The sequence below is a fragment of the Notamacropus eugenii genome, chromosome 4 (genome assembly GCF_028372415.1).
Source record: "Notamacropus eugenii isolate mMacEug1 chromosome 4, mMacEug1.pri_v2, whole genome shotgun sequence".
Lineage (NCBI taxonomy): Eukaryota > Metazoa > Chordata > Mammalia > Diprotodontia > Macropodidae > Notamacropus > Notamacropus eugenii.
This window is the reverse complement of record NC_092875.1, coordinates 25158203-25182138: the sequence shown is the minus strand read 5'-3', so window position 1 is coordinate 25182138 and position 23936 is coordinate 25158203. Positions and strand designations below refer to the sequence as shown.

Below are 23936 nucleotides of genomic sequence, written 5' to 3'. Positions count from 1 at the left end.
ACAGATCTCGTCTTGAGTACTGTGCTCAATACTGGGAACCATATATTAGGAAGGACATGTTCAAGCTGGAGAGAATCCAGAGGAGAGTGACCAGGATGTAAAAGGACCATGCCATAGAGCAATGAGTCTCAACTTGTCACCCCCCCAGGAGTCCCCAAGTCCCTTTCATTAGTAATAGTAATAATAGCTAACGTTTACATAGAAGCTACCATGTGTCAGGCATTGTGCTAAGCATTTTACAAATTTTATCTCATTTGACCTTCACAACAATCTTGGACAATGGGAAGACAGGAGATTAGATGCTATTATTATCCCCATTTTACAGATGAGGAAACTGAGGCAGGTGAAGTGACTTGCCCAGGATCACACGGGTAGTAAGCAACTAAGACCAGATTTGAACCCAGGTCTCCCTGACTCCAGGCCAGCTGTCTCCCCACTGCACTACCTACCTTGAGGTTAGAATTTGTTCAGTCGTTTCAGTCTATCCAACTCTTTGCGATCCCATTTTGGGGTTTTCTTGGCAAAGGTAGTAGAGTGCTTTGCCCATTTCCTTCTCTAGCTCATTTTACAGATGAGGAAAACTGAGATAAACAGGGTTAAATGACTTGCCCAGGGTCAAGTTAAGTGTCCAAGGCCAGATTTGAACTCAAGAAGATGAGTCTTCCTGATTCCAAGCCCAGGACTCTATCCACCACACCACCTAGCTGCCCCAAGGTTAGAACTACTTTCATAATAATACTAAGGCATTTTAATTTCGAATACAGTAAATATCAATCGATATAACCCACATAAACAAAAGGTCTTGGGATGGGGGTCCTCAGTTATTTTTAAGAGTATAATGGGGTCCTGAGGCCAATATGTTTGAGAACCATTGCCATAGAGGATCAGCTGGAGAAACTGAGGTTTGTTGGGTTGTTTTTTTTCTGGAAGGAGACTTTGAGTATCTGAAGGACAGTCCTGTCTTAAAAGGGTTAGGACAGATGTAGGAGCCCTGGCAGGGGAGAAAACAGTGGGCAGAGAACTCAAAGCAAGGAAAAATTCATCAACAATTAGAGCCCAGCAAATGTGGAGTGGGTCGATGGGGAGATAGGTAAAGGCTTCCCCTTCATCAGAAGTCTTCAGTTAATCTACAAGCATTTATATCTACTGCGTGCTGGGCACTGTACTAAAAGAAAGGCAAAAGGCAGTCCTGCTTACATTCTAACGAGAAGACAACATGCAAAAACTATGAAGTTGGTAAGCAGAGACAGCATAAATAAGAGGGAGGCCGTAGCAGGAGGGGCTTCCCCTGCAGGCTTCTTGCACAAGGTGGGATCTGAGTTGTCTTGAAGGAAACCAGGGAATTCAGGGAAAGAGGGAGAGTATTCCAGGCACGAGGTTGAGGAAGGGAAAGAGTAAAGATTTAGGGGATGAATTGTCACATGCAAGAAATAGCAAGTGCACCAGAGTTGCTGGATCCTGGAAGTGCATGTCGGGAAGGAAGGTGTAAGAAGGCTAGAAAGGTAGGAAGATGCCAGATCATAAAGGACTTTAAAAGCCAAATAGGGATTTTATTTTTGAACTCGAAAGTAATAAAGGGTCATGGGATTTATTAAAGGGAGAGGAGGAAGGAGCCACCATGATCAGATCTGCAATTTGAGATAACTCTGGCAACCACATGGAAAACAGATTGGAATAGAGAGACTTTGAGGCAGAGAATCCCACCATAAGGCTCTGGCACAAATAGTCTGGGTGTGAGGTGATGGCAGTGTCAGAGGAAGGGAGCGTATCTGAAAGATTTTGAAAAAATAGAAATAATAGAACTTGGCAAGAAGCATCTCTCAGCTCTGGGAATTAGCTCTGGCTATTCCCTGTCTGGAATGCTCTCCCTCCTTATCTTTTCTTCTTGGCTTCTCTGGTTTCTTTTAAGTCCCAACTAAAATCCCACTTTCTACAGGAACCCAACCCCCATTAATTCCATGTCTTGTCTCCTTCAGTTATCCCCTATTTATCCTGTACTGAGCTGAGGACAGAGACTGTCTTCTTCCTCTTTTTGTGTACCCAGGGTCTGGCACTTAATAAATGTTTATTGAACGAATCAATCAACGAATTTGGGGAGCAGGTTGAAGATGACGCTTAGATTGTGAACCTGGCAAGTGAGAGTATGGTGCTGTCCTTGCCAATAATAGAGGAGTTGTGTTTGGAGGGAAAGATGGTGACTTCCATTTTGGACCCATTGAGGACATCCACTTCTGGACATCCACTAGGCACCTAGTGACTTGAGACTAGAACTCAGAAGAGAAGTTAGGGCTATATTTAGATGTGCACTTTGAAGAGATCACTTGTTGGGTGCTTAATCAAACGAGATTCTCATTCAAGTATGAGCTGGCTTAGATTAGATGGCTCTGAGGTCTCTTCCAACTCTGGAAATCTGTGACATGTCAGCTAGAGAATCCATTGACCTGGCCTCCAGCTCTATGTGACGTACTGAATTTTTTTCCCTCAGTCCTTCAGTAACTTTTCCAGCAAGATTTAAAAAGGGCTATGCAAACTCTGACTAGCCATTTCTGAACCCAGGCCAAGCAGCCCAAGGGTGCCCTTAGTCAATGACAAAGAGAAATTCTGCTCAGCAGGAAAGGGAAGAAACAGTTGTCTGGAACCGAATGGAGAAGCATCCACCTGGAGCCTCCATACCCATCATCCGAAAGTTTCCTATTTTAACTAATTATTTTGCCAACAAAGTACCAGGTTAGTTCTTTCTAAGATGCTTGGAGGACTAGCTGTCAAGTGCTTCCAGAGGTCTGGAAATGTCAATGCCCTGGGGCAAAGCCGTGTTCACAGTGGTGTGGACAAAGCAAAGAAGATGGACCTCAATGAAAGCCAGAGGAGATGGGGACCACGAGAAATGAGCACAGGACTGAGACTGGGGTGTTAGAAGAATCATAATAACTGCCATTTATATGCATTCACATATGGGGCCTTACTGGGTCTCCTTCCTTGAGAGTTCTAAGGACAAGCTAGACAGCCATCAGAGTAGAGAGAGATGGATGAATCTCCTCCAGAGACAAAAGCATGACAGAAAACAAAGCAACCGCCACCAAAAAAAACCCTTTGTTTCTATTTTCTAGTCTACGATTTGCTGTTGCTTGTCATGGACCCCTTTGGCAAGCTGGTGAAGTCTAGGAAGCCCTTCTCAAAATAACATTTTTAGGGACTTAAAAGTATTTTTTTTAGTGTTTAGTTGTTTTTCAGTTATGTCTGACCCTTCATGTCCCCTTTGGGGCTTTTCTTGGCAAAAATACTGGAGTGGTTTTCCATTTCCTTCTTCAGTTCATTTTACAGATGAGGAAACTGAGGCAAACAGGGTCAAATGACTTGCCCAGAGTCACACAGCTAGTAAGTATCTGAGGTTGGATGTGAATTCAGGTGTTTCTGACTCGAGGCCTGGTGCTTTATCCATCTACCTAAATTATAGATGATATGTATAAAAATATTATCATATATGTATATAGAGAGATGATTACATATTTGATTATGTAGAAATAAAAATGTAATTTTTCTCATCTAAGTTCACGGACCCCCTGAAATCTATTTAAGGTCTCCTTCAACCCCAGGTTAAGAATTGACTTAGCCTGGGTTAGATGAAGCTATGCCAGAGTCAGGGGCATGACCTCAAAGATCTCTGTTCCTGCTCTCTTCAGCTAAGCCTGTCACCCACAGATCATCTGCTTTGAAGGGTACAATTAGGGGTCCACCATTGCCAAGATGATGGAGGTCAAGGTTGCATCTCCCTACCTCCTTGGCAAACAAGCCCCATCTGCACCAGACCCGCCCAAGCCCCGAGTAATCGTGTGCCCAGGAACGTTGTGTTTCATGACTATGTGAGGGTTGGCAGTAGCAGCACTGGCACAGGCTTAGGGCACAGAGGAAAAAAGGAAGGAGGCAGAAAAGAAACACATCCATCTTGCACTCAACTTGGCTGCTATGACGCTGGAGAACCAGCCTACCCAGTAGAAGTTTAGGGTTTGTGGAAAGACCAGGAGGCTCGCTGAACCTTGGCAGGAGGGTGAGCCCCACAGGCCAGCATGTTGTCTCTTTGGCTAAGGGCAAAACCAGAGAAATTGCGCAGTGTCTCTTAGGTGAAGGAGGAGAGAGATGGCTTGGGGCATAAGGGGGAGAAGTACATTGTGGAATCCAGAGGAAAAAGAAAACAGACCCATTCAGGAAAAAGCAGGGTGAATGAGGTTTGGAGAGAATGGGCAGAGACCAGAGAGCCGGGAAGGGTCCCAGCAAGATCTGCTAGGGGTCAAGGAAGCTGCAAATGGCGCCAGTCTTCATGTGACTATCTCCAAGGAGGAATCCACTGGCTGAGCTGTAGGCCTGTTGTCAGGAATGGCTTGTGCTTGGGTCTGAGGGAGTTATAACACCCAGCAATTCTGTGGGTTTTACAAAGCACTTTACCCCATATCTCATTTAATCTCACAACCCTGGGAGGTAGGTGCTACTATTATTCAGATGAGGAAACTGAGGCCCAGAAAGGCAAGATTCCAAGTCCAGGGCTTTCCACTGAGAATGACTCTGAACTTGGAGTGGAAAAGTCACCCCACCTTTTGTCCTCATTCTCCCAACCACAGCCTCCTTACCGCTCCCCACCCCCTGCAGGGCCAGGTCACCAACTCATAGCCACCTTCTCTTCCCTCTTCCACAGGATGACATGCACAGGGTCATTGACCAGCAGCTGATGGATAAACATCAGAAGGAAAGGAGCCGGTCTGCTTCATCCTTCTCCAGTGGCCACAGAACAGGGCGGGGGGACGAGCCCAGTGGGGCAGAAGGCAAAGGGCTCTTCTCATTTTTCAGGAAAATTTAAATTGAAAGAAAGCATGGGGAGGCAAACAGAGCCTGAAGGAGGGGGCAAGCAGCTGGGCATGGCCACACAACACTACTACTCAGCCCACCAACCTGGCTTGACCATCCCTGGGTGGGGCGGAGTGGGCATCTAACTTGGACACACACACACACACACACACACACACACACACACACACACACACAAGCCCTGGGTGGGGCGGAGTGGGCATCTAACTTGGACACACACACACAGACACACACACACACAGACACACACAGACACACACACGCACGCACGCACGCACACGCGCGCTGCTGAACCCCGGGGAGAAAATCAAGTCCTCTGGAGGAGCAAGGTCCAAGTGATAGGCAGAGACTTAGTAGTTCTTGCTCCTCAGTTTACCCCAAGTTCAGGAGCCTTTTTGCTTCTGCTGAGGCCCATAGGAGTCCCTCTAAGCCTAGGGTGGCTATCTGAGAAGGGAAGGTGGCCTCTGTAATCCTCAGGCAGGGAGTGAGCTGTCAGATATGTGGCCTGGGCTGCTCCCCCAGGAGCTGGGAAAGACTGATTACCCACTGTTGCCTGTGCACAGAGCAGCTCCCCTCCTACGTGACCTCCCACCCACCCCACTGTGGGAACCTTGGGGGGGTGGGAGTGGGAAGGACCTTCTCTGTATGTCACAGGACCACATTCAGAAGCCCTGTCCTGCCTTTCCATGTCACCCAGTACCAGGACCTGAGCCTTGACTCCCTAAACTGTCTCCTCCACTGGCAGAGGCACCAAGGTTGTAGTAGGAAGTGGCCCCCTGCCGTACCACTGCTGTTGAGTGTGTATCAGCTGAGCCCAAGGGACAGAGATTGAGATATGCTAAACATCTCTCTCTGGCTGGAACCAGCTCATCCTGCGCCCCAGCAGCCAAGCTCCTGATCCTGCAAAAGAGAACGGTTGATAGGCAAGCTTGCGATCAGAGCTCCCAATCCTACCAACCCAAGCATGGAGGGGCCAGTTTTCTTCCTTCATCAGTCAATGCACACACATGCACTCACTTTGTTTCAAAGCTCTACCTAGGTCTCAGCTCAGGCTCACTGTGTTTGTGGCTCCAGGCCCTGGGGGACCACTCTGTTCCTTCCTCCTATCGGCTGATCCATCCCTCTCCAACCTCAGCCATGGTACTCACCCTAACCGAGAGGGTCAGATTTAGGGCCAGAAAGCAACCCCGGTGTTCTCTTGTTCCTACTTCCAGGGGGATACTGGGCCTCCCCTGGCCATGGGTGCATCTAGCCCTTTCCTCCACACAGGATAGGCCCCAGGGCCAGGGCCAGATGAGTCCTTCCCCAATCACCAAGCAAGCTTCCCTGGGCAGGAACACTCCAGTGTGAGGCCCTCAGCCTGATACCACCCAATGTGCCCAGCTGGCTGCTGGGGTGGAGGGGAAGGTCCTAGGGCCCCCCAGACCCCGAGAGTTTGAGGGTAAAGGGTTCTTAGCAACTCTTCCTTCATCCTCTACCCCATCCAACCAGCTGCTTCTGCTCCCTCTGCTGCACAGACCCAAGTCTGCATTCAGAGAGGTTTAGGCCAAAGGTCTGCAAGCTGCTATTGGATTCGTTCTCTATAGAGATGCTACTGGGGGGAGGGGGGGAGAAACACAGAAGAACGTATCTATAGATGTGTACATATCACAGGACTGGAATTTTTGTATGTAGCAATCATGTAAATACATGTATGAATTTTATAATATACATATTATATATATAAATCTATAAAGGCATATTTTTAGAAAAAAAATGATCCATGACTTTTGTAAATAGTCCAAATCAGAATAAAATGAATTTCTACAAAGTTTCATTGGCCGTGGTTATTCTGGACTTTGGGCTCAATATCACTCCTCCGCAACCGCCCTAGTGAGTTCACAAGACAAATACTCCATCCCACATCCACTGAGTCACAGGACTGAAGAGGAAGGCTAAGCTGGAGAGATCGGTGCAAGCCAGGCCTCCAGAGCGAGAAGGGGCTCCAGAAGTGGGCTACTCCAACCTCACTTTGTAGATGAGGAAACCAAAGGTCACATGTTGAGCATATTTCAACCCAGGTCTTCCAACTCCAAAACCAGGGTTCTTTTTACTGTATAAATCAGTAAGGAAAACAGAGAAAGACTTGAGTGTGTTGTGAGGGGGCACTCCCCTTCTGATAAATGACTCCAATATGAAGACCTGAAGAAGGAATGGCTCCCTGAACCCTCCCTCCCAGGCTCCGCTTTTTGGTACAGTTGAGGGAGTCATCACTGGATCACAGCCAATGTGAACACGCTCTTCTGGCCAGCTGGGAGGCTAAACCCAGGCTTATAGCATCCCCTAATGAGCAAGATGGGAAAAATCAGCTCCTGGACCCACAACCTCAGAGCTGAGTCCCTCCAGCAAATCTACTGCACACAAAGGCTCTTGATTCTACCTTGTCTTTCTCAGTGGATGGCACCCCTCCCATCTCCCAGCTGGGAAAGTGATACCAAGCACCAACCTTCCACTGGACAGAGCTGATTTCAAGCAGTTCCCAGGGTGGGAGGCATCTGCACCTGCACCAGCCAACCCTTCAAGTCCATTCATTCCCCCTGCAGAGAACAGACAAGGGCTGGGTGTGTATACAATAGGATGGGAAGGAGCCAGGTCCAGCCCAGAGCACAGCTGGAGTAGAGGAAACAGACCCTGGAAGGATTTGGCAGCTTATAACCTTTATTTTTAGTATTTTTTTTAAAAAGCATAATTAGAAACTTTCCATACAGAAATAATCCTAGCAGACCACTGAAACGTTCCATTGTTTGACAGGAAATTTCACATTGCATCTCCTAGGGCTGCAGCCCCTCCCCACACCCCACCTCCCCTTCCCACCCAGCCCCCTCCCAGCCCCCCCCATCCATGTGACCGAGCTGGCCCCTCCACCAAAACACAGCCCACCACCAGGCCTGGGAAGGTTCTCTCCTCTCTCAGGCAGGGCCCTCACCTTCTCAGCTGGCACGTTTCAAAGCTCGGATACTGATTAACTTTCACATCAAGAGGAAACAACAGGGTCCAGTACTTGGGATGGAGCAGGATTCACACTGGGGCCCCTTCAGCCCCATCTCCAGCACAGCCCTAAGCAGCAGTGAGCCAGCTCCAGCCCAAAAGCCACCCCTGGGGGGACGTGAGCAGGGAGAACGTGGGATGGCTGCCTGGTGGGGCTGGGCTCCTCCCCCCCTCTAATTCAACAGTTCAAGTCTTCTCCTTTCCAGAGCACTTTCCTTCATTAGCCCACTTCCCCTCCCCACCCAAGCCCCAGCCCAGTCCCTCCCCCTCCACTGCCTGAAGCGAAGGCCCAGAGAGAAGCAAAGCAGCTTTGGGCAGCTCTGGGACAGGAGCCCGGTAGGCGGGAGGCGACATCCCCAGCTTTTATTGATTAAAAGCCCGCCCAACAGTGTTGACATGGAAAATCTGCAGTGACTGATCCGCGAGGTGATTGTCCAATCAAAACTCTATGGAAATCATTTAGGAAAAAAAATCTATTAAAGTTGCAGCAAGAACATAAATTACTCCCATGTTACGTGATCATTTTTAGGGGGGCGTTAAGGAGGTAGGGGATTCCAGTGCAGAGGACCTTGGCCAGAGTCCCAAGGGGCCCATGGGACTGTGCTAGTTAGGCTCAGCAGCCCCCTGCTCAGCGTCGGCGGCCCTTCCACCTCCCCTACAAGCTGCGATTGCTGCCTGGCCCCATTCTCCTCTGAACCAAGGAACCGGACTGTCAGTGATCTCATCTGAGCCTACCCAACTTCAGCTGGGTAACTGCCCAACTGAAGAGGGTCCTCTTCCTAGGGTCTCCTCTCTCCTGCAGCCCCACATCCCCTCCTCAAACTACCTAAAACGACGGAGTGCTGGGGAAACTGAAGGCCAGCATCTGAAATCGTTCCATCCCTGCCCTGTGGACCAACAGTCCCGAAGGTTGTTCTAGGGCATGAAGAACCCAGGCCTCAGTATTTCTAACTTGTTTCAGTCCTCCCAACCTTAGGGCCACTGAAGGGGTGGCTCACTGCCGCTCCTGCTGCAGTTGATCCCCTGAGGTTCCAAGGGACAGGACCAAGGGATTTTTTCAAATGATTTGATTTGGCTTCATTTTCTTTATAAAAAACCTGTCACCCTTGCCCTCCCCCCAGACCCCCAATCTCGACCAACACACACACATTCACCTCTGGCTTTCTGTTGCAATTTCAACATTTTGGTACAAACTTAAGAGCCCAAACACTCCTGTGCCTGCAGTTCAGAGAACTGAGGAGGAGGAGGCTAGGAGGCAAAAAGCAATATCCATTGGCCAAAGGACAGGACTCAAGTTCACAGAGAGAAGTGAGAGGATCTGACTGGGGAAGAGCCAAGAGGTTCCCCGGCTGCCAGGAAGGGGCAGGAGGCAGGGCAGAGGAGGAGAGGAGGGCAGGAGGGCAAGTCTGGGTCTGGCAGACAAAGGCCCATCCGGGATCCAGTCCACAGTGCATGGGGTGGGGGTGCTGAATACAACAGGGACAGAATCTAAAAAGCCATGAGGGGGGTGACGTTGTCGCCTGAGCAATGAACAGTCCAAGGGGGCAAGAGAGAAGCCTAGGACCTGATCCTGACATCTGGGGGAGCTACTTGTGCCTGGGAACAAGGAAAGAGAGGAGGGACAAAGGAGAGAGTCCTGGTGGGTTGGCATTAAGGAGGCTAAAGCCCGAGCGAAACAAGGATGGCGCAGCTGGTTAAAGCAATATACATTATGTACAAACTCTGGGTTAATCAGTCCGCTCGGCTGGCAGCGTCCGCACCTGTGCTGTGGGCGCCTTGGCCCCAGGACAAAGGGGGAGCACGGAGGAGAGAGTGGGTTCATCCGACACCTTCTTGGCACTCCAAGGGGAGGAAAGAGTGCCCATGGCACCTCCCAATAGAAAACGTGGAGAAAAACATCTTTAAATAACGGCACGAAACTGAGAATGTTCCCCCCAGGCCCATGGCAGGTGGCAGGTGGGCAGGCAGAGGGGCCACAGCGCAGTCTCTGCAGCAGCGCGGGCAGGACATCAGCAGCACCGCTTCTTCCGTTTACTGTTCTTCGTGAGCTTGACCACATCGTTCTGTTGCTGCTGCTGCTGCTTTGCTAGGTTTTCTTTCTTTGCTCGGAGAACCAGTTCTGTGATGCAGTTGAACATCTGCAAGACAGGGGATGCCCAGAGGTCCATAAGAATATCATTTAAAGGGGGGTCGGGCAAAGACAACAGCAGCCAACAGCTCATCGTCTGCGTGCTAGAAGCAGCCACCTCTGCAGAGTGCGATCAGGGCCAGGCTATATGAAAGCCCCCAAAGCTCTGACCCATGTGCAGTGGGTGAGAATCCAGACCCCCTTCTTCTGCCCTCTTTCTACTAGGCCCCCTCACATCTACTCCCAAGGTCCCACTCCACAGGCCCCCTTCCTTTGTCTGCTTCTTCTAGGCCCCCTCATATCTACCCCCAAGATCCCACTCCACAGACCCCCTTCCTTGGTCACGTCTTCCACTAGGCCCCCAGCATCTATCCCCAAAGGCCCACTCCTTGCTTCTCCCTTTGGAAAAGGAACCCTATCCAACAGGAAGAAACAATGCTCCAGGGCCAGCAGAGGACTTGTGGACTCCTAGATTTCTTGTGATTCTTGGGAAATGAGACCAGGAGAGAGCACAGGATGAATGGTCATGGCTCTCCACAATCTTCTCAAAGCTCACAAGGAGCCCATCTAGACTTCAGAGGAAGGGTCTGAGAAATCTATTTTTGCAGGAGGTTGAGGCCCCCATGAGGCTCACCCTCCACTGTTGCCACTTTGGGTCACCATCAGCCACCCAATATCTTCTGCATCACTTCCCCCAAACCTTGCAGCCAAGCAAAACACACCACTGTCTCCCCATGAGATGGCACCTGGAAAACTTCAAGGCCTTGGGAACACTCAAGAGGCCACCAACCTCCCCTAATCTTGATTCTGCCTGCTGGTCGAAGTTCATTTTAATGACTTGGGCAACCTCGTCCAACATCAGCCCCAGTGACAGCTAGAATGGGGGTAAACGAGATCTGGGGAGCACTGCCCCATGCTAAGCTAGAGGCAAGGCACCCAGGGAGTGTTTGAGAAATGGGCACCAAGGGGAGACCTCCCAGTCTCAAATGCTAACTGTTCTCTCTCAGGACTTTACCTCTTCCACATTAACGTTCTCTTTGGCGCTGGTCTCAAACAGCTGGATCCCCATCTGCCCAGCAAACTTGTAGGCATCTTCCATCTCCACCACCTTCCGTTCTGGGTCATCATTCTTGTTCCCCACTGTAGGGCAAGTCAGGATGAGAAGAGTCCCAGGGCAGAGAAGCCAGCCCTGCCACCCCACCCTGCCCAGTCCCACCTCACCTAATATCCGACACACATCATCACAGTTCTGGTTGATTTCATGGAGCCACCGCTTGACATTGACGAAAGACTCAGCGCTGGTGACATCGTACACCACAATGACCCCATGGGTCCCTCGGTAATACCTGGAAGGCAGAAGGGGCTGCATCGGTGTTTGCCTGAGACATCGAGAACCATGCTCCTACCAAGAGGAAGAGGAACAACGGCCAAACATTCTTGAAGAGAACAGGGATGCAGGCCAGAAGAAGAGTGGTCACTCAGCCCCCCAAGTTCATCGCACCCAGCTGCAAAAAAGTCCTCAGAGGCTTAACAAGTCACACTCTCCTCGTGGGCTGCTCTCCTGTGCTTTCAGCCTAACCTCCATCCCAAACAACCTTATGTCAGGTCAGACTTAAGACAGCAGGACCTTCCCAGAAGCAAGCAGGGCTCCCTGGGCTAGCACCTACATCCCTCTTCAAAAAGCAAACAGGAGCTTTCCTTCCCCATTGTTCCCTGGCCCTGCTATGGACCTTCCAAGCATACCTGGGCACTGAGGATGCAATGAAAGAAGGACACCTGGGCCTGCCACCCACACTGACTATCAAGTCCCTAGGCCCTCAGATACCAGTAGAAAACAGGAGGGGCAAATCTCCTTTGATAAAATGCTTTAAGATCCCCAACCAAAAGATGCTTCCATGAAGCCTTCATTTAAGCGTCACAACAAGCCTGGGAAGGAGGGGCTTACAGGTATTATTATCCCCATTTTATAGATGAGTAAAAACGTGACTTGCCCAGAGTCACAGCTAGTAAATTTCAGAGGCAATTTTTGAACCCAGGTCTTCCTGACTCCAAGTCCAACACTCAATCCATTAGGCCAGACAACATCCCTGTAGGATGAAATAAAGAACCTAGGGATCCTGGTTCGATGGTGAAAATCCCAGGACTGTCCTTCTCCCCTGCAGTCTTCATACAGCCCAGGGCTGGCTACGCCTCTCAGAGCTCAGCTGGAATGGCTCCTTCCTGGGCAGACGCTGCAGTCACTCCCTGACACATAGAAGGCCTCCTGCCAACCAGAGAAATCCAGGCACTTGCTGCTGCTCCTTAATAATGCTACAGGCCAATCTAAGCTCTCAACAAAGCCCCAGGAAAAGGACCAGGGTCATTTGGGGAATGGCTGAACAAACTAGGGCATGAATGTCATGGAGTATTCCTATCCTGTAAGAAATGACAAAAGGAACAGTTTCTAAGAAATCTGGGAAGACTTATATGGACTGATACAAACCGATACAAACTGAACTAAGAAGAACCAGGGTGGGAAAAAAAGATATAACAACACTGTAAAAATAAACAACTTTGAAAGACTTAAGAACTGTGTGAAATGACCAGCTAGGACTCCAGAGGGGAAAGATTTGAGCTTCAGGATAAGACAAAGAAATCTCAGCAGGAAAGAGAAAATAAGCTCGCTTTTCTGAAAACTTTTTTAAAAAAATGTAAGTAAAAAAATGAAAAACAAAGGAATGAGGGATAAGACCCTCAGCAGCCTCAAGGGGGTCTGCTCTGCTGCTGTCAGGTTCTCACTCACCCACACTGGCAATCGAGCTAGTCCCAAGGCTCAGTAAAGAGGCTGAGAGCTTCAGGCTCTGGGGCTGTATTGAGAACATCTCCCCCGCAGCAGAAGGCACCCAGGGCTTATCAGGGACAGCAGCCAGCCAGCCTGGGAAGGCAGCAGAGCTCTCCTCCCTCTTGCTGACAAGGGGCTACTCCCCCAGACCTTTACTTGGTGGTGGCGGCAAGAAGCCAAGCAAAGCAGCCACTTTTTCTCAGGAGATCAGACTCCCTCTTACTGGGAAAGGAAGAGACAGAGATGGGCACCATGTAAACAATTCCCCAGAGGTTGCTTTTCTTGGGAAAGGGAACAAGCATTTAAGAGCCTACTATGTGCCAAGCACCATGTTAAGCACTTTACAACTATTATCTCAATGAATGAGCTCCTTCGAGCCTTGTCTATCAGCTTATAGAACAAGGCACCAATGCATCTGTGGGCTCAGCCAAGGCTGGGAATAAGACAAAGTCAGCAGCCCCACTACTCTGAGGCTACATAGTCTTTGTCAGGGGTCCAGTGTCACCCTTCTCTAGACACTTGGCTGGCATCCACTTTGCTGCTCCCCTCAGGGCCACCCAAGGGTGGAAGGACCTGGTATGGAAATCAGTTCACTCATAACCTGGCTGTGCACATGGCTCCTAAGGCTCCAAGCCCTTCCCCAGCCCTGTTCACTGTCCCTTTCCAGACCATGCCTCCATTTCTGGGGCAAAACTCAAACACACAGTGTGGAGAAGAGCAAGGTATGCTTTCAGGGGACTGGGAACAGAGGAAGAGAGCTAAGAAGTCTCAGCCAATGTGACAGATTTAACTATCCTTGTGCCAGGAGAGGAAACATTCAAAGAAATGAAGTTTTAAAATTCTTGGCTGAAGAATGCCAACAAAGTCTTTGTCACGATGAGTCTCCAGCTCCAAGTCCCTGGACTCCAAAAGGAAATCTTCCCCACTGCCTCACTCTCAAACCATCCCAGGTGTGGGGAAACTGTGGCCTTGAAGCCAAATATGGCCCTCTGGGTCCTCAAGTGTGGCCCTTTGACTGAATCCAAATTTCACAGAACAAATCTCCTTCCTAAAAGGATTTGTTCTATAAAACTTGGACCAGTCAAAAGGCCACACCCAAAGTCCTAGAAGGCCACATGTGGCCACAAGGCCGAAGGCTCCCCACGTCTGCACCCTCTCTCCAGCGACATGTCCTTTCTATGTCTCTCTTGTGCTTCTGTCCTCAGGGAATCATGGAATAGTAGAGCTGCAAAGTGCTTCAGGCATTGGCTAGTCTAACCAATACATTTTAGAGATGAGGAAAACAAGGCACAGAGAGGTAAATTAACTTGCCTAAGGTCCCAGAGGAGTTAGAGACAGAACTCCAGCTCTTCACTCCTAGAATCCAATGCTCCTTCCAAGATGCTCAGCTGTCTGTCATCCTGGAAGCTCAGCTTCCTGAGAGATAGTTCTTCCACTCACCTAGTCATAGTGGACATAACTGGGCTGAGCTAAAGGCAAAGAAAGACCTTGGCCTCTTATCTCAGGGAAGCATGGGGCATTCAGAGAGAACAGGAGGACCAGGCAGTCAGAATCCTGCTTCTTATCACCTCTTGTGTAACCATCCCTGAGGCTATTCAGCCAACCTCACAACAAGGAGTTTAACCGTGTGGGGCAGCAAGTCCAGGTCACCAAAGGGGAGATACCAGAAGTTGGTACACTGATCTCTTGCTTAGTAAAGACTTCATTTCTTAGTTAATTCCTGTGAATCAGAGAAATTGCCTCTTTTCTTAGAGCCGAGAATACCAATTTTATCTCCCAGACACCACCCCCACACATGCATACACTCAGAGACAGAGTGTGTGTGTGTGTGTGTGTGTGTGTGTGTGTGTGTGTGTGTGTGTGTGTGTGTGTGTGTGTGTGTGTGTGTGTGTGTGTGCATGTCTCTCTCTCTCAAAGTGAACTCCAGAAATACTTCAATTCCTGGGATATCTTCTGGGCAGCTGGAGCGGAGTCCCTAACTTCTCTGGCCCAGCCTGCTGCACTACTGCCCTACTGCACCCCAGGAAAACAGAAGGGTAGAGTTTCAGGCTCTTCCTCAGCCAACACAGATAATTCAGTGGCCAAGGCGCGTGTGGTCACTGACTGCACGGAGCTCTCTTCTCCCGAAAAGTGAGCAGCAAGGTTTCCCTTTAGCCTCATCTTTCCCCTCCTCTCAACAACCCTCAACTCCCTCCACAGATACCCATTTAGCAGCTCAGCAAAACAAGGAGAGGAGCATGAAGAGGAAGAATGAGAGAGGTTCCCTTTTGGTCCACCTCCCAGACCAGATCAGCACCACTGAAGGAAAGAGGCACATTTCAAGAGAGCTGAGGGGAGCTGGGAGTTTCTGAGTCTCAGCCTCCCTACCTGTAAAATGAGGAAGCTAAGTTATATCAGGAGTTCTTAACCCGGGGTCCATGAGGTCCACAAAGGACCCCAAGATGTCCACCAGTAGAACTTGGATGGGGGAAGAAAATCTATATTTTTACTAACCTCTAAACAAAATTTAGCATTTCCTTCAAATATGAATTTAAAAAGAAAAACAACTTCATTCTGAGCAAGGACCCATCCCATGGCTGCTGCCAAAGGGGTCTGGGCATAAAAATGGTTAAGAAGCCAGCTGGAAGCCAAGGCTCCTCTGATGGCAAATCCGAGACACCTGGATTTCATTGGACAGCCTTGGAACTCCAAGCGATCCACTTCCAAGACCCCATCAACCCCTCACAGCCTTTTCTCTGCAATTCACTCCCAGGGGCTTCTGATTCTGTGTGCTTGACAGCCTTGCCTGGAGCCACTACATCTTAAGAAGAGAAACCCTCAAACACAGCTGCCTAGCCAATGCAATCAGAGGAAGCATTCAGGGCATTCTGCCCAAGTGGTAGCAGCCTTTGATGCCAATGTCCCGGGCACCTCAGTGACTTCAATGACAAGTTCCACTCTAGCCACAAGTAGGCTGCCCCCCTCACACACAGGTAAGCCCTGCCAACAGCCCGGTCAACATTTGCCCTTAGCTTCTTATTGACATTCATCTACCACCCCCCAACCGAGCCCCCAGGCCTTTGAGTACATACACAGAAGGGCAGGAAGCCCGGCTTCCGGGGGGCCACATGAGGAGCAATGATCTCAGTAGAGATCTGAAGAAAAGGGACCTAACTATTCCCAACTGAGGAGCTGTGAGGCTGTCTTGGATCTTACTTAACAATCCTAAGAAGCACAAATCCCCCAGACATCCTGCCATGTGGGAATCAGGTTGGATTTCGCCCCTTACTTGCAGCTGAGAACAGGAAAGATGCTATTTGAGGACAGCTCCGCAGCAGTAAGTTGTCTGACAGGCCCAGCTGAAGAGCTCTAGGCGATGGCTCCGCCCCTGCTGCCCCAAACCACTTCCTGTCTAAGGTGGCTCCCAGATGAGAGTGAAATCAGACCTGGACAGGCCTGGAGAAGCCCCAGCTCCCTGGACAAATGGCTCTGGGCAAATAATACAAATGTCTCGGAGCCTCAGGAAAAGAATCAGGGTCCTAATGAGGAAATATCTGCAGGGACTCCCAGCTAAAGACATGGCCACTCAGACAAGTGCTAAAGGCCAAAGGAAAAGCATACTGCATGTGGGATGGCCAGACAGAAGCCATTCCCCAACCACCCTAACAGGCCTGCAGCCAGTTCTCCTACAGTGATTGATGGTCAGGATGTGGGGCTTCAGAAACTGGAAAAACTCTGAGGACGACAACAGCCAAACAACTCGACCTCGAGTCAAATTTACCTTCTCCCCACAAGACAGTCTCTCACTGTTGCTCCCTTCCAGGTGGCCACACAGACACCATCCAGACAGGGTGTGAATGGTCAGCAGGCATGAAGGTGAGGAAGGGGACACAGCAGCCCGCTCTGCCCCCAGACCCTGGAGAGTCATGCACAGCCCACACCTGCCAGACTTACGTGGAGGTGATGGTGCGGAAGCGTTCTTGCCCGGCTGTGTCCCAGATCTGTAATTTGACTTTTTCCCCATTGATCTCCACAGTCCGGATTTTGAAGTCCACCCCAATTGTGGTAATGTAGCTGCCTGTACAAAAAGACCACATTACGGAGGCTCCAACAGCTAAAAACTGGCCCTAGCATTCCTAGGGAAGCAGCTGACCGCACACGGGCTAGGCTCTCCCTTCCCAGAGTTCACTGAGCTCTGCTTCATCCAGCTGGAGGACCAGCAGAAGCCAAGGACACAGTAGGAGCTAGAAGACAGAAGTCAACAACTTCTTCTCCCAAAGCCCAGAAGCAACGGCAGACAAGTCAAACCATCTCCCCGCCACAGCGCTTACCCATCTTTGCAAGGACAATCACATCCAAGTTCCTTATTGATGCAAACCAAGCCACCACTGCCAATGGAGGCCTTTCAGGCACTCGCTCTGGGGCTGCCTTGGTCTGGGAGGGTTCACTCTACCATCACAAGCTCCTCCCAACCCAACTCCTTCCTCCTGTCCCTTTCCCCTTTCCCTTTCCCTCCTCCGGTAAAAGCCTAGAGCAGACTGAGAGGCCAATGTTCTTAGATTCCAGGAAAAGGAAATTCCAAGGACAAAGAGCCTGGCAGGCCCTCTGGCATTGCTCACCTGAGAAAGTGTTGTCTGCAAATCGTAACAGCAAGCTGCTCTTGCCCACGCCTGCAAAAGAAGAAAAAATGCTAAGGGTTCATAGGCCACCAAGAGGACAGGTCATGGTGGGACTTCCACCCAAAGCTGAGGCTCTTCCTACTGGAGGCAGAGGAGCCAAAGATGGGAGTGACCAGTAGGTCCATTCCATTTTAAAGAGGGGTGGAGAGTGGGAAGCAGTGTGAGAGTCTGACTCGGAATCAGGGGCCCTGGATCTGAATCCCAACTGCCTCTTTCCATCTCTCCTGTAAAAGGGACCTAACAACCCACACCATCTCCCCCTCAGGGTGGGCACTGGGAACCACACCAGACTAAGGAAATGTCAACTACAGGTCAACAGGTCAGAGATCCATGTGTTCCTCAGAGCCCTTGCATGGACTTAGAAGAGAGATCTTAGGGAGGAGGAGTTCAATGACTAACCCATGGTCACACAGCTATGTAAGTCAGGTCTTATTCACTATGACTTTTCACTGCTAGGCCTAAACCCAGCTCTTCCTGACTCAAAGACCAGCACTATATAAGCCAGGCTATCTCTTTTTATTTATCAGTATTAATTTGTGATGATTATAAAGGTACCCAAGTAGCACACTAGGGTAACCCAATCCCATTCAATCACCTGCCTTTCCCCTGGTCCCTGAGCCACCCAGTGGCTGATTCAATTTCCTGACGATACCTAAGAGTAAAGTCAAGAAAGTAAAGAGAAAGAAAAGTCTCTTCACTCTTGGAATCGTCTCGGAGGGTACGATCCAGATTCTCGCACTTAGGAGCCTCCTGCAGCAGCCCAAAGGATGCAATTAGCTCGAGAGGGTTCAAGGGAAGGGGGTCAAGTCAATCAGGCAATATTCAATACTACTGCTACCGGCACTTGTTATTGTATGTATCCCTTTCATGTTTATAAAATGTTTTGCATATGTTATTCAACTGGGGTCTCAAAACAAACCCATGAGGCAGGAACTCTTAAAATTACTCCCATTTTGTAGGCTCAGGAAGTGAAGAGACTTGCTCAGGGTTACAAGGCAAGTGTTCTATCCGCAGCACAGCTAGGACTTTGGGGGACAGAATTCATAGCTCTCCATGGGCTGCCAAAAGTTCAAAACCACACCACCTAGATGCAGGGGCAAGGAGCCTGTCAGGGCCTAGAGGCCATGTGTGGCCTAGAGCTAGAAGAGATGTCAGAGAACCTCTACCTCAGGGATTCTTAACCTGTTTGTGTTAGGGATCCCTTTATGAGTCTGCTGAATCCTACAGATCCTCTAAAGGGAGGTAGGTGGATTAAAGCACTGGGTCTTGAGTCAAGAAGACCTGAGTTCAAATCTGGCTTCTGACAGTTACTAGCAGGGTGACCCTGTGCCAGTCACTTAACCTGTCTGCCTCAGCTTCCTCATCTGCAAAATGGAGATAATCACAGCCCCTCCCTCCCAGGGATATTGTGAAGATCAAATGAGATAACATTTGTAAAGTGCTCAGTACGGTGCCTGGTACACAGTGGTCACTTAATAAATGTGTGCTTTCTGTGTTCTCAGAATCCTGTTTTTAGATACATAACATAAAACCAGAATTTCAATTCTACTTAAAGACAACAGTAATAGCAGTTAGCACCTATACAGTGCTCCACGTTTTGCTAAGCAGTTCCCAGCATTATCACTTCATCCTAACAACCCTGGGAGGCAGGTGCTGTTACTATCCCCATTTTTATAGATGAGGAACCTGAGGCAGACAGAGGTTAAGTGACTTGCCCAAGGTCACATAGCTAATAAGTGTCTGAGGCCGGATTTGAACTCAGGTCTTGTTGATCTAGTCCAACCTCCTCAATTTACTGATTAAAAAACAACAAAAATCTGACACCCATCGAGGTTTCTCCACTGTCACACAGTAAATGAATGGCAGTCATGTTGGCACTTGAGGGTCCTAACGCCCAGGCCCAGCATACCTTCTACAAACGCCACATTAGCCTACTATTCTTGCTTCTGTTATTGGAAATTCTCAGTGAGGGAGCTACTGGCCCATGATGCCGACACATCCACATCACAAGCGAGAAGCCCTACAAAGGCGTATTCACACACTCACTGAGCTCAGCACCCCCAGGCATGTTCACATGCCCACAGACAGTCCAGGAACACCCAAGTCTCCCCACCCTGGTCCAACAGGCGACATCGTTGGCAATGGTCCTAGCATGAAGCTGAGAAAAATACCCTGGATTCTCCTAAGTCTAACCCTGTCAACAAATCCCTGGAATTAGACCCTGGCCAGAGAATGGGAATCACAAACCCTTAAGAACAGTCACACTAGGTCTTTCAGGTCAAATGTGTATGTGCAAATGCTATGGAACTCCAAGATTAACTAACCTGTTCAAGACTTAACAAATGAAACCTCAAAACCATTTGCTGGTTAGTAAATGCCCCACCTGGCCCACTATTCCTGACAGGCACCAGCGAGGCTTCACTTCCCTACTTCTCTGAGATCTCACTAACTGCCGTGCCCTCGACCCCTCCAGTTGTGGAACCAAGATCAAAGCCACTCGGCCAGAGCTCCTAATGGGGAGATAGCACACTGTGTGGAGTGGGGCCTAGGAGGGCCACTTTGATCCTCACACTGCAGGGATGCTGAGTGGGCATGAAGACCAGGAGACAAACCCTGTCGCCCAGGAGCTCTGAGGGGAGAAACTAACTTTGCTTTGTGCTTACATCCTCAGTGCTTGGCACAGAGTTTCATCAATGCTATTTCACTCATTCATTCATTCAGACATTTCTCAGGACACTTTAAAGACTCCTTCCAAGTATTTCTTTAGCTGACTAATATCACACTGACCCAGCATCCCAAAGGGGTGCTAGCCAGCATAATCAAGGAAGAAAAGAACAACCTCTCAAATGCTACACCCAGAGTACCTGTGGCTCAGCCCTTCGGCCTGAAGCCTAGAGCTTGGTCACTTCCTCGTTGAAATCTCAGATCCTCCCAGACTCGGAGAAGTTTCCTGCTGTGAGCAGCCCTTGCAAGGCTCCTGGGCTGGGTCTCCCAATAGGCTCTGCCCAAGGCCCAGCTGTCTTGTTAGCTTCCTCCCCTCTCCCACAATCTCTAGCTAGCTCATTCAGCAGAAGCTAGGAGGGTCTGACTCTCAGAAAATCCCAGTACTATGGCCAGATCCCAAGCTTTCTTATGATCCCCACACTGCCAAAGCAGAGGCCACAAGCAGAACAAAACCCGAGGCCCCTGGAGTTAATCGTTACTCCTGACACCACACTGGAGACTCGATTAGGAAGGAAAGCACTCTACTGGGAGAGAGAGCTCCTCCTGAACTCCTCAAAGGAAGGCCTCGAGTAAACACCATTTATCCAACAGCTCCCTGCCAAAGGAAGGAAGTGAAGGTACCAATTTACCTTAGCCACAGAGAAAATAAAAGGTCAACAACAGCTGGTGTGAAACCAACTGACCATAGCCCTCACAACTGACATTAGCAGAGCAAGCTTCTGAGACTACACATCTTGGCAGTTGATGCTTTCCTGTGGTTTGAGCAGTTAATCTACACTGCAAATTGAAGGATGGGAGTGGTCAGTGGCCACCATGCCCTGGTAAATCCCAAATGTAGCATTCTTAATTCAGAGTCTAAACTAAGACACCCTCAAAGGAGCAGTACTGCACTTGAGGCATGAAGAGCTTAAGTCTGTGTGGAGGGAATGAGCTCCCTGGTCAGTTAATGCTCCCAGCCCCAACTCTGCAGACAATTTAGGGCCTCTCAGACCAGAATAATGTGTGAAGTTAGGCTACTCACATTCAGCCTCCCCTCCCAAACATGCTCAGGGCTGAGGAGCACCAGAGGCCCCACAACACAAGTCACTACACACAAAGCCAGACCAGAACTTCTCTTACTTCCACTTCCACACACCTTGGCCAGAAAATGTTCATAGACTGTTATATGAGCAAAACTACATAAATCATGACCTAAAGAGGCCTACCACACACCACACACAATGTCAAGAAGTATTGTGGGAAACAAGGTCAAAACTACTTCCTGGACTTTAGAAAGGGGGGGGAATCAGATTTACGAGTCAGCTTTTCATTTTAAGATCTCAAAGTACAACAAGCCTTTCCACTCAAAATCCAGATGTCCTCCTGAGGAACAAGGCCCATAACCACAACAACTGAGTACACTAATTCTTTGGAAAGGGAAATCACCTTCAGTCGTAGAACTCTGCCTTTCCCCATTCCTTTGCCCCATCTGGAACTAAAATATAACCCCTGAAAAGGCATATGGTGCACTGAGTATACAAATAAATTCTAAAGGCCACTCATCTTCAAAAGAAAGGCAGCATAATTATATTCTACTCAGGAAGGAAAAAAGAGAAACCGAGGAAAGGATCCCTCAGCCCCAGCAGCCTCTATCTTTTTAATCCCCTAAACCTCAAAGAGATCTTGCCTTTCACTTTCCAACTGTGCCCATAAAAGCTCACCACTGTTTGACCTATCCAAACCACTGCACCAGCCCATATCCATCCCAACAACCAGGTAGCACTGCTCTCCCGGCTCCCTCCCCACAACAGACTTACTCCCTTGTCCCCTACTGCCTCAGTCTATAACCAATTTTGTTAAATCCTTTCATCCTCCCGGCACCATCCCCAACATAAGCTTTTTATAACACCCAATATGCTCCACTTTCAACCTTGCTTCTGCCACCAATCACATGACAGCCTCTTCCACACTGGGCCCTGACCATCGCCTAGAGCTGCCATGCTCCCAAGCCTCCTCCCCTTTCCTCCTAATCCTCGAACACCTGCCACACTGCCCTCCTCAGCCCTTCTGACCCCGTCACCCCGTGACCCTTTTCACCCTTGGGCTCCCCACCCGAACCACACGAAGGGCCCCTCTGCAGCCCTCAGAGGAACCTGCCCCGCTGAAACAGAAACCCAGCAGGGCTCCATCTCTGCACAAGTGCCCGGGAAAGTGGCTACACTTGGAGCCCGGGGCCTGGGTTCAAATCCCACTCTTGTCACTTGCAAACTGGACAAATCGCTCCTCCCGGCCTCAGTTTCCTGAGTGACTGCATGATCGCTCGGGTCCTTGGTGTGTGGTGCTCAGCCCACCTCCCCTGCTTCCTTTGGGGGAGGGGGGCGAGGAGGGAGGGAGGGAAGGGCGTGGGAAAAGCGCCTTCAGCAAGGTCACAAGTCGGGGACGACCCCCCAGGGCTCTCCTCCCCCCTCCCCATCCACAGCGCCAACACTGGAGCCCCGACAGACACACACACCCCCCTGCTCCCCCCAAATCGTGCCCGATCCTCACCGCGCCCCAATCCCCAATCCCTGCCCGCAGCCTCCCTTTCCGGGCCGGGGTCGCCGCCCCAACGACCCCTGCCCTCTTCCACCCTCCTCTCCGGAAAGGGGTCACGGGCCTCCGCAACCGCTCCCCAACCCGGGGTCACCCGCCCCGCCCCCCAGCCCAGGCCGAGGTCACGGCTTCCCACGGCCTCTGCCCTCCCCTGCGGACGGGGTCACGGGGGCCGGCGCCCCGGCCCCGCTCGGCCGCGCGCCCCTCCCCCGACCGTCCCCTCCCCCGGGCACCGCCCTCCCTCCCTCCCGCCCAGGGGTCCGGGCCCGGCCGCCGCCCTGGCCCCTCGCTCACCGCTGTCGCCGATGATGAGCAGCTTGAAGAGATGGTCGTAGTCCCGGGCCATGGCGGGCGGCGGGCCGGGCCGGGCCAGGCCGGGCGGGCCGGAGAGGAGGGAGGGAGGAAGGGAGGGAGGGAGGGCCGCAGGGCGGGGGCGGGCGGCGGGCGGCGGGCGGGTGGGCCTGGCGAGCCGCGGCAGCTCCGGGCCCCGGCGGATCCACTTCCCGAACAAACAGCCGGAACTGACAGAAACGCCTCCCTCCGCCCCTCGCCCCCCCCGCCCCCACGCCCTCCCTCCTAGCCTCCCGGCTTCCCGCCCCGCCCCGTTCGTCGCCACTGCGCACGCGCCTGCGGCACCGCCCCGCCCTCGCCCACTTCTGCGCACGCGCTCCAGGCACAATCCCGCCCTCACTCGCTTTTGCGCAGGCGCCTGACTTTCCCCCACCCACCCACCCCCACCCTCCTCTCTCGGTCCGTCCGGCTCTGGGCGAACGGACGCCGCCACCGCTGCCGCTAACGCCGCCGCCCCGCCTCCCCCGCTCCCCTCACTCCCTGCGACGGGCTCTGCGCAGCCGCAGCCGCAGCCACCGCCTCTAGGACGGGCTGCTCCGTTACTGCGCATGCGTGACGGGCCCATCGCACCGCCCTCGCGCGGTGCGCAGGCGTGGAGAGGAGGCCTTTCGCGCGCTGCTCTTCCTCCCTTCGGGCTAGTACCCACCTCCGGGCCGAGGCCAGACGCGGTGGCCGCGGGCGGGAAGGGCCGGAGGGCTTCCTCGTGCGCCGATAGCAGGCACCTCTGTAGCTCCTCTCCTCCCTGCAGCGTCCCGGCCACCCCACGAGGTAGGTGCCGCAGTGTCCCCTCTTTGCGGAC

General features: G+C 51.0%; 2 protein-coding genes across 4 annotated transcripts in view; one reads left to right on the top strand and one right to left on the bottom strand.

Annotated features, from left to right (window-relative positions):
* Positions 1-6667, top strand: part of BICDL1 (BICD family like cargo adaptor 1) — a 131468-nt gene extending 124801 nt beyond the window's left edge. For both annotated transcript variants that reach the window (XM_072600291.1, XM_072600290.1), the window contains one exon: positions 4688-6667. In XM_072600291.1, the coding sequence (XP_072456392.1) occupies positions 4688-4849 (162 nt within the window). In that variant the 3' untranslated portion in view covers positions 4850-6667. The remainder of the gene's footprint in view (positions 1-4687) is intronic.
* Positions 6668-7536: 869 nt separating this feature from the next.
* On the bottom strand, positions 7537-23290 carry RAB35 (RAB35, member RAS oncogene family). 2 transcript variants are annotated; one of them, XM_072600292.1, is made up of 6 exons: positions 23081-23267; positions 17432-17482; positions 16767-16890; positions 11234-11358; positions 11028-11152; positions 7537-10022 (listed from the first exon to the last, which is right to left on the bottom strand). In XM_072600292.1, exons 1-6 carry the CDS (start codon positions 23130-23132, stop codon positions 9894-9896), a joined length of 606 nt encoding a protein of 201 aa, XP_072456393.1. In that variant the 5' UTR covers positions 23133-23267; the 3' UTR covers positions 7537-9893. The 2 variants fall into 2 exon arrangements, with proteins under 2 accessions (XP_072456393.1, XP_072456395.1); XM_072600294.1 differs by lacking the exon at positions 11028-11152 and having other exon boundaries at positions 23081-23290.
* Between the last annotated feature and the right edge of the window lie 646 nt (positions 23291-23936).